Here is a 12,568-nt window from a genome sequence, read left to right on the forward strand (position 1 = left end):
ATCACTTGTGTACCTTTTGACTTCTGTACCATGATCATGTATTATTTTTTTAATTGATTTTTCTAAAGTTTAGAGTCTATTAAACTTTCTGACCAGTTCTGAAATTCCACATTTATTTTTCTCATCATATGATGGGAGACTGAGCAAATGGGGTGGCCTCAATTATCTTGTTACATGGGTATTTCTACTATATTAAAATGCTTCAGAAATGTTTCTCGTATCTACAGCAATGTAAAAACTTTAAATAATATTCTTTAAGTCCTCACCAAACTTCTTTATTTTGTATCTAGTCTACACAAAATAAGGTGTGTTCCTGAGCAGTCTACGACAGAAAATGTCAAGGCAGTAGTGACCCGAGGAACACCTATTTAATCAGGCTTAATGTAATTCCTCTTAAGGCCCCATAAGAAAATTCCCCTCCCACAGTGGTTCTGCTATGCTACTTGAGAACAACAGAAACGAAATTACAAGACAGTGTGCCCTGAGAGGAAAAGAGAAGCAAGCAATAACAAACAGATTAGCCATGTTTATCACTGTGTAATTCTGGAGGTATTTTTGATCCTATAAAATGCTGGCCACCAATGGGGTGTTATTTATAAGCTTGTGATAAAATGTAGTTAAGCTACCAGGAACGGTCTCCAGGCCAGGATCAATATGGTATTTCTTAGTCTCCTACTTAACACCAGTACTAACCACCACCCCCACACACCATTTGTCTGTCTCTTCTCTATAAGGACAAGTGGAATATGTTCTCTCTCTGAAGGCTCTCCGTGACCAGTATAAAACTCGACAAAATGCAAAGATGCATACCCCCCCTTTATTACACGGATGATAATGTTCTTCTTTTCACAATGTCGGGGAAACAAGTGAGTTTATTTATACTCATCATACACGTAGCAAGCAATCAAATCATCTCTTTCTCCTCCTCACCCTGAGGATCTTTTCTATATTTCTAAGTTGTTTATCTAGGCTAATATCCTCTTGTTTAAAAGTGTAGTCTTTCTCTCTAGCTGCCCCAACATTTCTAAAGCTAACATTTTTCTCCAAACTTCTTTGGAATATTCAACTCATAAAGACTCAAACCTAATAAATTACTTTCAGTTCTGGAGTTTCATAATTATATGAAGATGAACTCTTTAAAGCAGGAGTCAGCAACTTTTTCTCTAATGGGCTATCAGACAATAAATATTTTAGGCTTGGTAGGCCACATGCTCTCTGTCACATACTCTTCCCCTCTAAAAAAAAAAACAAAAAACTTAAAAAAATATAAAAACCATCAGGGGCACCTAGGTGGCTCTGTCGGTTAAGCAACTGGCTCTTGATTTCAGCTCAGCTCATGATCTCATGGTTCATGAGGTGGAGCCCTGCATCGGGCTCTGCAACTGCCTACACAAGGCCTGCCTGGGATTCTCTGTCTTCCTCTCTCTGTCCCTCCCACGTGCTCCCCCACTCTCTCTTCCTCTCTCTCAAAAACAAATAAAAACTAAAATAAATAAATAAAACAAAAATATAAAAATCATCATTAGCTAATAGACTTGTAGAAAATGGGCCAGGCCAAATAGGCCACTGGAGTTTGCCCATCCCTGATCATAGCGGTCAGGTCACTTTTCTCCATTTTCGTTTTTTTGGTGATTTTTTTCCCCCTAGAGACTTCTATTTAAATTATTTGATTTGCATACAACTAAGTCAGAACTTTAACACTTATTTTGTATTTCCATTTCTCCATTCTACCATGTCCTGCTCTCATAATTTTAGAAGCAGATCTGTAAAAAAGAAAAAGAAAAAAAAAAAAAAAACAGGAAGGAGATACAATGAAAATAACAAGAATAAAGAAGAGGAAAAGCCAAAAACACCTGTACAATTCAAAACAATAACAGAATGGATCAATAAGGGAAGTGACATCTGAAAAGTGTAAAATAAGCCTAGAAATAAATAATGAAACCTAATCTCAAATGAAACTTTAGAACGAAAGTTCTAGAAAGACATGCAGAAACAAGTGATCCCATCATCCCTAGGATTTGCCAGGGTAAGAACCCTGTAGCCTCCCCTCGAAACAGTTATGCTCACCCCAGAGGGCCGCCTGGAGATACCCCCCTTGGGGGAGGCCATCTCCTGGCCTCTTCCCATTCTACATGACTTGGTCCTCACCACTGCTGCCACAGGTCGCTCCTGAGAAAATCACCTCATCATGCCAGCCCCTCCTCCCCTCCACCCCCACTTAAACCCTATGGCCCACAAAATAATGTCCATACTCCTTAACAGAGCTGTCAAGGTTTACATAATCTGACCTTGGCCCCACATCCTATTCTCCCTAATCCATTTCTCAACCATTAGTGTGCCTAAAATCACCTGGAACATTAATCAAAATGAAGACTCCAAGGTTCTGCCCCTCCCCCTGAATCAATCCCTAGAGAGAATCTGAGAAACTGTATCTCACAAGTACCAGGTTGCCAGAGGCCCACAGGTCCACACTTTGAGAAATACATGTTTAAACTTTAGAGGGGTTGGTCACTTCGCCCACCTCCTGTGACTCCTGGGTGTCCCCTTTACTTTCCCAAACTCACTCTTAATCATAAGACCCAACGGAGTTTTAATTTAAGAGCCCAGTTTATGGGCTGCTCTGCATAGGCCGCGCACTACCTTTCATATGCTGTCTGAGCTCCACAGGCTCTTTTCTCTACTTGGAACACACACCGCTACTTGCTCAGATCCTTCTCACCTCCCGAGGCTGGGTTCAAACACCATCTTCCACGCATCCTTCCCCTAGGCATCACTTTCTCCTTCCCCCAGACTCTGCCATATCTTCTTTATATATCTACTATCACTCATCAAATTTTGCTTTATTTGTATACGGACTGCTTTGAGGGAAGGGGGAAAGAGTTCACAGCTATGCCTTCCAGAGTGCCCAAAAATGGTACCATTGAAAGGTTTTGAGCTGAGTTTGTTAATCAAAAACGCCCTGAGATGCTATCAGACCTATACTGATTTAAATGGTGCTCACAAAGAGAAGTTTTAGAGATTCCAATAAGACAAACAGCAGCTAACAGGATTTGCAAACTGGCAGAAAGATCAGTTTTTGTTTTGTCTTGCTTGGTTTTTAAAAAATTGAATCTGAATGTCTTTGGGCAGGACCAAGGCCCCACCTTATATTCACTCAACAATGCTGTCAGGCCAAGGAAGCAGGCCTTTGAAGACTGTGAGTCCCGCTCAGCTACTATGCAATGGGTGATGAGGAAAACTTATAGGGGGTCTGAGAAACCAAGGAAGACCAGCATCAAAGTGTGAAAACCATGAGGAAAGATGTTAGAAGAACAGTAGGAAGATCAACTGAAAAAGGGAAAAAAATCATCAGATTAGGAAGGAATGATAAATCTGCTTTAGGTAAGACCTCTAATGAAAAAGATGGGGGAAAATGGCTATGTTCGTAAAAGAAATAATTTCTGTGGGAAAATCAACAGGCTTTATGCAATGTTTAATGAAGAGGTGTTAACCTTGGAATTTGAACACAGGTTTTGTAAAAACAAAATCTCCTGGAGGGCAAAAAAATCGTTAAACAATGCTAGTAGCTGCTATATTCTACAGTGGTTCCTTCTTATTTATGTCTTTTATATCAAAGACTGCATTTTAATCTTGACATTTGCCAGAAGTACTCTTGACATCGATTTAAGCTGTCTACCTGCTAACTCAAACGAAAAAATAGATCTGAGATAAGACGAGAGACGGGAGTTGAGTTCTTTCTCTTCTCCCTTCTTCTCTACTGTTTACACAGTACCCACCTCAGGTACACAGCAGTGAAAGAAGAAAACTTCACCCTTCACTGCCTTCTACTAATCTCTTCATCAGAAGGACCAAGAGACGTAATCCACAGCCCCCCGAGTTCATAAATCCCACTGCTTCCTGATGAAGCACAAAGGGATTAATTATAACAAATGAGTTGTAGATCATTCTCTATCCTTGGAATATTAATCTTAGTCATTTACAGCCTACTCTTAACCCCAAATGGGAACTGCAGAAGACAAGCCCCAAGACACCACAGCAAACCCAAGTGACAGACTTAAATCCTGGAGCAACTTTTCTGATCACTGTGTGTATACATACATGGCATTCAAGGCCAAGGTGGAAGCGAAGTTCTTTAGTCAAAATACTGTTGATCTGCCCAGCCTGAAATTATCTGTCCTAACAAGCGAAACCAGCACTTATGGCTCGTAGGTGCTGCTTATCTTGCATTGACAGACAAACTGAAAACCCTGTTGTAACATGGATCACTAAATGGACAGATCCGGAGTGAAAACGATGAGCCTGCTCTTGACTCCGAATGTTTTACTGCCCTCACACATCAAAGGAAACCGTCACGAATCATCAGGTAAAAGCAACAGGAAAGGAAGCACGGTTTGTATGTGTGTGTGTTTGACCCAAACAGGACAATCACATCCTAAATGGCCAAACCGAGAAAAGTTGTGGGAGCCGGCCTCCTTCCTGAAAGAAATGTCCCAGCACACCCAAATGTGTACAGCTGTCCCAAAGCCAACATCTGATTCGCCTCGGCCCCCTCCTCTTTACTGGAAACCCGCTAACAACACTCCGTGCCGACCGAGTCAGAAAAGCCTTTCAACTTCCCTCCACAATTCACTGGCCCACTGGGGTAACCGGCTGCTGGAGGGCTTCGAGTTTCCGTCCCGGGGTCCCTCAGTCACTCCCCCCGTCCCAGCACCTCGCCCCTTCCCCTCCTCCGGCTGCACCGCGCGCCCTCGCGCCCTCCGCACCTCCACGAGCCCCGTCCTCAAGCCTCTCTCGGGTCGCCCCCGCTCTCGGGCGGGCTGATCTCTCCGCGTCCCCCACCCCCACCCCGGGCCACCTCAGCACCTCAGCCTCCGGCAGCAAGCTGGCGGGAGGGCCCCGCCCCCCAGGCCGCGCACCCCGGGCCCCAGGGAGGCGACCCCGGCCCAGCCACGCCCCCCCCCGCACATAATGGGTGACATGGCGCCCCTCCCCCCGCCCGCTCCCCCCCCCGCGGCGGCCCGGGCAGCTTCGCTCACCCACACGAACAGACTGTCCGAGAGCAGGTACTGGGCCACGTCGCGGGCCCGGGGGCCGCCGGCGCTGGGCCGGGCGGGCGCGGCCGCCTCCGTCTGCACCGGGGCCGTTGGCGACTCGGGCTCCCCGGGCCCGGCCTCGGGCTGGCTGAGGGCGCGGTAGGCGCTGACGATGGTGCCGAGCAAGGCCAGGCCGCTGAGGCCCGTGTAGGTGCGGAGGCTGGGCCAAGGGAAGCGCTCCAGGAAGAGCAGCGGCATGGCGGCAGCGGCGGCCTCCAGGCCCCAGGCCTCCCCGCGCTGCGGCCGGGCTCCCGCGGCGGCCTCGCGAACGGTGCCCTCGGGCTCTGGCGTCGCCGCAGCCGCCGCCGCCGCCGCCGCCGCGCCGGGCCGGGCCGGGCCGCTCCTGGCCGCTCGCGCCGCTCCGCCCCGCGCCGCTCCCGCTGCTGCCCCTGCCGGCGCGGAAGAGCCTCGGCGGGCTCGGGGCGGGCCGCCGCCCCCAGCGGGGCGCGGGCGGGACGGGCGCGGGGGCGCGGCCTCCGTCCCCCGCCCCCAGCAGTCGCGCCGTCGCGGAGCGGGTGAAGGCCCCGGCCACAGGCTCTGGGGCCCAGCACCCAGCCTTCCTATCCGCCGACACCCCAGCCGGGCCGGGCCCGCGGACATTCAGGGCGCCTGGCCGGCAGAGCAGGAGCGTCACGCGGGCCTGACGGCGCCGGCGGGCGGTCGAGCCCAGGCAGCGTCGCGAGTCCGCAGCGCGCGGGGACCCGGACACTCGCCCCTGGGTTTCCTTAACAGTTACCCCGTTCCGCTTAGGCGGGTTACCCCTGAGTACCCCACTGGGCCTAGCAGCTTCCCTCGTGGTCCAAAGAGGAGATGATGTTTAGGGAATAAGAGAGGCTAGACCCTAAAGGAAAGAATATTAATCAACAGACTGAAATGTATCGCCAGTTAGGTGATCTTAAGGTTTTATTGTTTACTAGTAGCCTCCAGCAGAATCTACAACGGACTTAATTCAGCAGGAAATAAAAATGTGTTCCCTCATACACCAGGAATATAAAATAGGAATATAAAATAATGCAGCTTCTTTGGAAAATTGTTAGTTCCTCAAAAAGTTAAACACGAGTAACCATTTGACCTAGCAATTCCACTCCTAAGTACATACCCAAGAGAAATGAAAAACATTAACTCCACAAAAAATTGTACACAAATGTTGGTAACAGAATCATTCACAACAGCCAAGGGTAGAAACGAACGCTAATGTTCCTCAAGCGATGGGTGCATAAATAAGGTATAACCCATACAATGGACTATTATTCAGCCATGAAAATGAGTGAAGTAATGATACATGCTACAGCATGGAGAAACCTTGAAAACATGCTAATAAGTAAAAGCCTCATACAAAAGGCCACACACTGTGGGTCCATTTATATGAAATATGCAGAATGCGCAAATACATGTATAGAAACAGAAAACACACGAATGGTTGCTGGCTGGGAGGGGTGGGATAGGGTGTGGTGGGGAGGGGGAGGCCAGGGATGAGGGAATTGGGGGGTAAAAAAATACGGATTTTTAAAAATTGCAATGACTCCACCACTCTGAATATACTAAAATTCATTTCACTGTACACTTTAATAAAGCAGTGACCAAAAAAAAAAGTGCTATACCAAAAAAAATGTTTAGCTCGAGGGTCTTACTCCTCATCATATCCCCAGGGTCTAGAATTGGGCCTGCTCCAGAGTAGGTGCTCAGTATATATTTGTTAAATCTTACAAACTTTCAAAAGAAAAGGACTAAACCATGTTCAAGGTCTCTTTTTAAGGTTATTAATTAGAATACAAGGTTCTCTCAAGGTTATTACCATCCACTTTGGAATTGTTAGAAACATCCTATTAAAGGGCCTGTGATGGAACACAATTTGGCTTTTGGGAGGATGGGGAAATTACTTACACCACACACACTCTTCCATGTGAAGTCTATATGAATTTTAGGCTTCAGCTCCCTTTGGTTTTCCACCTATAGCCATTTGATTAAGATGCTCCGCTTTCAACTTTATTGGTAAAATAAAGGAAAGCTTTATTTTGAAAAATGAGGATATTTTCCAGGGAAGTAACCATTCTACTATATTTGAGCTCCCAAGATTTTTAAATCACAATACTGGGCCATCTATATTCAATCCAAGTCAAAATACAGTAACAAGATCCCACACACCAAACTTGTCTGGTCACCATAAGGGGGGTTGCTAATAGATCTGCCTATATATATATATATATATATATATATATATATATATATATACACACACACACATACACGTATGTATATATATGTGTGTGTGTGTATATATATATATTCCACCAACATTCCACCATCTGAATTCTAAAGTGCTATACTCTTCCTTGAACTATATTGAGATAACCACTACTTTCGAAGTGTTAAACCTTAGACAACCTGTTTTCTGTAATGACTTTGTAAAACCCTTAATAGCAACTTTTTAAAAGTTCTGACTACATAAAAATTATAGTCTAAGTTTGAACTTCCTGAGAACTCAATAGGTGAGATTAACCTAACTATATGAAATAATTTTTTATTTGCATTTTAAAAGATTTATTTATTGGGAGAGCGCACACACACACACACACACACACACACACACAAGCAAGGGAGGGGCAGAGAGAGGGAGAGAATCTCAAGCAGGCTCTGAACTGTCAGCACAGAGCCCAATGAAGGGCTCAAACTCACAAACTGTGAGATCATGACCTGAGCCAAAATCAAGAATTGGATGCTTAACCAACTGAGCCACCCAGGTGCCCCAGCATTTTAAAAAATGTTAAAGGTTTGTGCCTGAATATTTCACTAGAATAATTAGTATTTGTTCTACCAACATTTTTTTGCTCTCCCACTCCAAGAAGGTAGCCAGGCTTTTGTACATTCTTCTCTCAAGGATTTTTTAGCAAGGTCAAAACTCGCCTTCTAAAATCTACCAGCACTTCTGGTTCTTTGCATTGTCTCCTACTCCCTGAGAGGACCAGGGGAGAAGGCAAAACACAGAGCAATAAATACTTAGTGTGCCCAGCAAGACTGAACATAGGTACAGGGACTACCTTTATCAGTTAAGTCCTCAGGCCCGAATGTGGCAGGAAGTCAACCACACCAGACCTTAAAGAGCTGGTCCAGCTTAGACAAAAGTGTCTGTAGAGTCCATGAGGGAATCTAGAGCTCTCTGCACCCCCACCCTCATTTCAGAGTACCATTTATGCTTTCTGTATTCTTCTGAGACTTTGGGCCCCAAAGTCTCCCAATAATGACTAAAAGACTGAATTTTCTGCCTTCTTCATAAGATGGTAACTGTGATTTAGCTTGAGTTAAAAGAAATTTTTTTTAAAAGTATCACTTCAGACAAACCAGTTTGTGTAAATTAAGATTCACACCTAGACACATTATTGGTATTTACTCTTTTTAAATATCTGAAATCCTTTCACATTCGTGACTTCATTTGATTTCACCGTACTGTGAGAAAGGCTGAGTAGTTTTGTTGTTGTTGAAGATTCTCAACATCCTAGAAACTGAATTTCATTATCTAATCCAGTAGCCTTAAGTATACTCCCACAGAATTCTGGTGTTTCATTAGCGAGACCAATGTGTCCCTCTACTAAATCTAGCAGAGGGAGAAAAATAACCAACTCAAGTTGTAGGTGAAGAAGTTAATGGACATATTTCAATTTGGGGCTTTTCTTTCATAATTCTTCACAGCTTTTTGGTACCTGCCATAAAATACACAAGCAGTAAAATTTTCAGAAAAGTCTTACAGTAACTTTATCAGGTTTTATTCAACTTTTGTTCAGATATAAAATCTTACGGCTGTGGTTTTATTACACACCCGTTCCCATCTTTTGGGCACGCTGTTGCTATTTAAGATGCTGAAATTACATTACACAGTATTACATAAGCAGAAAGCCTGGTGTCTGAAAAAAAGACTTAACGGAACCAACACTCTCTTTATAGGTGAGAAAACTGAGTCGCCAACAATACAACAACACACTTAACAAAATTATGGGACAACTTCTAAATCCCAGGGTTCAGGTTCTAAATCCAGTGTCCCCCTTCACAATGCAGGAAACTAGATCTGCCTAAGACCACGGCTAACACACAATGGAACAGTGCCAGGAGAGAGCAATATCAATGTCCCAGTTCTTCAGGCCCTTGCTATTCTGCCAAGTTGTCTCTTACCTAATGGCCCCCAGCCAAGGACACTGAAAAAGAAGCATGCAGGATTTCCAATTGCAAACTAAGGTTAGTAGCCACACACAGAGTCATTGTTTTATTTTTTTAATTGAAATGACAATAAAATAAAATTTAAAAAGAACAGTGACCATTTTAATCCAACTTTTACTTTACAAATATAAAAATATAACCAAAACTTCGAACAGTTTCTTTTATACATTTTCTGTAAGTGTAATGCCATAAAAATTCTCAAAGCCAAACCATAAACAATGCTTGTACACTATGATGTAAACACAGTAACCAAAAGTTTTTAAGTGTTTAAGTGCACTGATCTCTCCCTCAACAGAGAACATAATACATTTTCCCCATTTTTGTCTAGTTCTATGTACAATCTATCACTAAAATACAAATTACACCTAAACTGGCTACATCTAGACTCACTTAGGTTTTAGTCCATTTTTTTGTTTTGTTTTCACAAAAACAAGCTTGATAAATACGAGCTAATATTAAAATGTCTTCTATGGCTCAAATTATAGTATTGTTTTTCATCATCTATCTAAACAACAAAGGCAAACTACTTTAAATGAGTCAGTTTAACCCAAATAATAAGTGATGCAAAGCAAGTGGAACAATTATAGGAAATCAAACTTTTGCTAGGGAAGCAGACTTGTAGTACAATGAAAACCCACTAAAGCTTCTCTGGCGAAGCTGCATACAAAACTGCACACTGTCTCAAAAAGTCGTAGTGACCAGGAGGTACTGTCCTGAACACTAAGAACCAGTAAAAACATTAAGTTTGAGAAACTCCAACGTGGAAAAAGCTAATCTAGGCATTTCACCTCAAGTGACTGAGCAAGTACTCAAAAATAAAGTCATTAAAAACCGCAAGCATAAGAGTCACATCATTTAAGAAGGGGAATTTTTAAGCTGCTAATGCTTGCTGGTCTGTTGAATTTAGAGGACCTCTACCTACCTCTCTTCTAATTAAGCATGAAGAAAGACTGGCGAATTTGACTATGTTTTATCTAAATACATGCTAATTTAATGGAACCCGTAAAAAAACAAAATAATAACTGAACCATATAAACTAAGATGATAAAAAATAAAAAATCTTCCATATCTCATGTTATAAAGTACAAATTCATAAAGAGAATTATCATAATGCCATTTTAAGTATTATCTACTTATTAAAAAACCACAATAGTCTTCATCACTTAAAAAAATTTCACTTTTCTTCAAAGGGATGTCAATTCTAAATATGACTGAAAACATCTGAGTAAAACTTCTAGTTTTTCCTCCAAGCTATTGAATATTTTCCAGTGCCACTTAGCAGATTTATATACAATATGCACTACTTGGATTACTCTGAAAAAAATAACACGACATATATTGTACTCCTACAATGCAAAAGAGGACTCTCATCTATAAACAAACCTGAAACAGAGAAGCCATTCAAAAATACAAAATCGGTTCAAGAGCTCATTTTAAAATTATTCCGTATTTAATATGTAGAGAATCAGAATGCACAATTTTAAGACTGTTAGTTTTTGCAGAGGTGTGTTAAGAACTTACATTAAAAGAGCTTAGGGTTAAGCAATGCCCATGTACCCTCTTCTAATGTGTAGGAATACATCAGATTTGAATTTCCTAGTTCTACTATTTCCATCAGGAAACCTAAAACACCAGAGTATTGAGATACAACCGTAACTGACCAGTTCAAAGACAGTTTAAAACATTTGTGTTTGTGTGTTGTCAGTTTTACATCCCAAACCAGATCTTTTTACATTCTAAGGTTAGTAACCCAGACAGCTGAAATCAAAGGTGTTTCTTACCTCGGCCCCAACATATAAATGATGGACTCAAGTACTTATACTGTGAAGTAGTGATCAAGAATTTCTAGGTCAAAGCCTATGTTACAAAGGACATGAGAACCTTCATATTAGATCTCTTCAACTTATACAGCATTTTATAAACCACAGGAACCCACCTCTTTCCACCATCCCCAAATGACAAATACTAGCCTAACACATCTGAAATGTGGTTACTGTAGCCTTTCACTTGGATGCCAGAAGCAACCAAGAAGGTGGACTGGATTCAGCTGTCTCCATCTTTGCCTTCCCCAATCTTGACAGGGCTCAGCTAATCAGTGAGCTCACCAGGAAAATTATAGTAAGTTATAAACATATTAATGTAAACCAGAGGAGTGGGACTGTTAGCCCTTGAGGGAGATGACTATCCACAGAATTAGTGGCTTTTTCAAAAAAACAAACAAACAAAAAAATCACTAATCATTTTTGGTCCTAAAGCCTGGTGGTGCTCACCTACTACAAAGCATGAGCATGGTCACAATCACTACTTGACACATAACCTTGTGATGGTTTGATGGGACCTCAACTAAATAAAATTGAACCTTTACTAATATAATTGCTCTTGGTCTAATTTTTTCAAGTCTAAATAGGGAAGAGTATGCAATGTACCTTTCAAATCACCCTATGTTCAGGAGAAAAAGCCTGTGATCACTACCATAAAGATATAAGAACTAATCAATAGTTCATTTCTGTGTATCTATTAAAAACTATAGCAATCTGTCTTAAGTAGTTGCATCTTACAAGATTTCCTTTTCACCAGACCTACCATCAACAAGTGTGCTACAAGGCATATACACAAAATACTTTGGCCATTAAGCTATGACACAGCCAACAAACTCCTTTGCCCTCGGAGTCTTTTTTTATTCCCCAAAATTTGATCCTAATTTAGTAGTGTTATTTTAAAGAGCTTTTAAAATTTGGTATTTTTCTCTTAGGCTGATAAAATCTATCCCCTATCCTGTCCTTATATTTCAGTTGATTCAAATTATTCCAAAATATTTTTGAAAAGGCTTATGTCACTTGCTAAAACCAAATTTTCGTTTCTATGGATATAAACTGAAATGACTAACTTTGCAATCCAAAGAGCTCAAAACCTAACAGACCCACTTTTAGAAACTTCCTTTACAGACCACTATTTTACCATGACTAAGAATGTCACAACACAAATAATTAATACCTCCATTATGTGAAGGAAAAACATCTCTATCAGCTCTCAATGGGTCTCTTTTTATACCAATTCCCACAAGTTTCCCTAAGCTAGCCAATTTTAATGACTCCTCGTATGTTTAAGGTCTGTTGCTTGCGAACAAAGGTCTGAACGTATCAGTATAAAATGTACAAGTCAGTAATATACTGGGAGCTCTGCTGTAGTACAATTCAGAGTGCTTTGTTTCAGGAGTTACACCTTGGGATCCATCAAGCAAATCTAGTTCCCAAAAATAACATAGG

At 42.2% G+C, this 12,568-nt stretch overlaps 1 protein-coding gene across 1 annotated transcript in view; it reads right to left on the reverse strand.

Moving 5' to 3' along the window:
- Nucleotides 1-5,476, reverse strand: part of AMFR (autocrine motility factor receptor) — a 44,549-nt gene extending 39,073 nt beyond the window's left edge. The window contains exon 1 of the mRNA XM_045442798.1: nt 5,037-5,476. Within this exon, the coding sequence (XP_045298754.1) occupies nt 5,037-5,291 (255 nt within the window). The 5' untranslated portion in view covers nt 5,292-5,476. The remainder of the gene's footprint in view (nt 1-5,036) is intronic.
- Between the last annotated feature and the right edge of the window lie 7,092 nt (nt 5,477-12,568).

Source organism: Leopardus geoffroyi, chromosome E2 (genome assembly GCF_018350155.1).
Source record: "Leopardus geoffroyi isolate Oge1 chromosome E2, O.geoffroyi_Oge1_pat1.0, whole genome shotgun sequence".
Taxonomy (NCBI): Eukaryota; Metazoa; Chordata; class Mammalia; order Carnivora; family Felidae; genus Leopardus; species Leopardus geoffroyi.